This window comes from Etheostoma spectabile, chromosome 22 (genome assembly GCF_008692095.1).
Source record: "Etheostoma spectabile isolate EspeVRDwgs_2016 chromosome 22, UIUC_Espe_1.0, whole genome shotgun sequence".
Taxonomy (NCBI): domain Eukaryota; kingdom Metazoa; phylum Chordata; class Actinopteri; order Perciformes; family Percidae; genus Etheostoma; species Etheostoma spectabile.
The window spans coordinates 15,257,822-15,259,837 of NC_045754.1; the positions used below are offsets into that span (position 1 = coordinate 15,257,822).

At 44.1% G+C, this 2,016-nt stretch overlaps 1 protein-coding gene across 3 annotated transcripts in view; it reads right to left on the bottom strand.

The window, feature by feature from the left end:
• Positions 1–2,016, bottom strand: part of pip4k2aa (phosphatidylinositol-5-phosphate 4-kinase, type II, alpha a) — a 52,045-nt gene that overhangs the window by 2,630 nt on the left and 47,399 nt on the right. For all 3 annotated transcript variants that reach the window (XM_032503624.1, XM_032503623.1, XM_032503625.1), the window contains 2 exons: positions 1,830–1,933; positions 1–1,697 (listed from right to left, as the gene is read on the bottom strand). The exon at positions 1–1,697 is cut by the window's left edge and continues 2,630 nt beyond it. In XM_032503624.1, coding sequence (XP_032359515.1) covers positions 1,617–1,697; positions 1,830–1,933 — 185 coding nt within the window. In that variant the 3' untranslated portion in view covers positions 1–1,616. The remainder of the gene's footprint in view (positions 1,698–1,829; positions 1,934–2,016) is intronic.

The window sequence follows — 2,016 nt, forward strand, 5'->3', positions numbered from 1 at the left end:
CCTTAATTTTGTCCACTCTTTATAACTTTTGAACACTGACACACACACATCGTTCACCATCATTGAGTGTGTGCTGGTACGATGCTGGAGGTAAACAGTCTTCCGCCTGCCCTGAACGCACAGTCCCACTGTTGCCTGGTCCCAAAACCCAACACCACAGCACCACCGAGCACTTCTAAAAAAGATTGGAAAGGTTAGTTTACCAAAGTCCTGGAAACAGAACTCGTTCACTTTCCTGTCTAATATTGCAATGAAGTCTTTCCCAACCAATCCCTACAGTAAGAAGTAGCCATGGGTGAGAACATTGTGGAGGAGATGGGATTTGAGATCAGGCCCCTAAAGATTTAATTCTAAGAGAGAAGAGTTCCTTTTCCTCTTTGTTGCAGCACACGTAACAGAACAAGAGCTCCCAACCTCTAATAACAAACAAAAGTGCAACATTTTTGATTTACTCATAAGGTGCGGATGGCAACAAAAAAGTTAAGAGCAGTTGATGTTTCAATCTGACACCCTATATGAAGATATAACTCTTAATCACTACAGCCACACAAGACTCACTTCTGGGTCATTCCCTGCCACAGGAACAGAAACCAGGCCTACATAACAATGCCCAAACATATTCAGAGGGAATGCAAGTAAACAACACTTACTGTGTGCTCAAATCCCTCTTCTTCTCATTTAAAAGTACGTATCCTTCCCTTAATCATTCTTAAATCACTGTGCATCACAACAAAGCAAAAGGGATAAAGCACTTACAACCACTGAAGTGCAACTAGGCTGGAAAAAAAGCATCATAACTTACTGCAACAAGTGATCTCATCTCAGCTAATGAGCCGTTTTTGTTGTGAGTGTGTGGGAAGAGGATAACCCAGAAGATCAATTTATGAACTGTACACAAAGGAACGGGTGGGGTTGGGGTGGCGTCTTAAGGGTGAGTGTTGCAGGAGGAACCCAAATGGAAAGATTTGTTTGGCGGCGGCGGGTGGTTGGGGGGGCTGGCTGTTGGCCTATTGGAAGACTGCTTCCCACTTCCTGAAATAAAGCAATTGCATTAGGCGAGGCTCCACATTAACTTCCTCTTTACATCCCGCTAAAGCCTTCTCTTTGCAAGAGGGACCTCACCTTGTGCCGTAATCTGACCTGTGCACTCCCCTTGACCTCACACATACCCTCGCCGCTTACCTTCCCCTAAACATCATAAGGGGAAGACAAATACGAACATAAAAATAGAAAAGCAGGGTGCTAGATGTTTCCACATAAACAATACAGACAAAAACAAATTATATGAAGAAAAAAAAATGACTTGGACGCTTGCTTTCAACACCCTTATCACCCAACGTAACACATGAACAAAAGTCAACAGAGGAGAGGTTAAATGTAAACAAGTGATGTTTTTTTTTGTATAGCTGCAGAGCGTGGCACTCCACTGAAAGGGAGAAGAAACAAACAGGGAGGGATGAGGAGAAATCATGAAGGAGAGTGATACAAAGCCATCTGAGCACCTTATTAATTCAGCCTCTTGATGGTTTTTCTCTCCGTCACTTCTCTACCCCGCACTACTCTCCACTTGCCCTCCCTTTCCCATGTGCCTCTGTGCTCCCTGTCGCTCCTTGGGGCTATGACAGAATAGTGGTGATGAAATCGTGAAACCTCTTCGAGTACTGCTCTGGGTTGACCGTGGAGATCTCCGCTCCGGCCTGTAGAGGGACACCGAGACAACTGTCACTCACCACATGCATTAAGCTTGTCTTGTAACTCGAGTCAGTGTTATACTTCTAATTAGTGTTTGAACAGAACCACTCAAATTGCTCTTTTATACAGCTACATACCCCATGTTTGACAGTCTTGGCGGCGTGAGCGGCTTTCTTCTTGGCATCGTAATGCTGCAGGATGTCTATGATAGCCATGAAGTAAACTTCCTTCCTGGGAGCACCTGCAGTTTAAAATAAATGCACCCTGGATGAGAATTTATATATTTGCACAGTGTCATCAGGCAAAATCGAGACAAATAAAAAG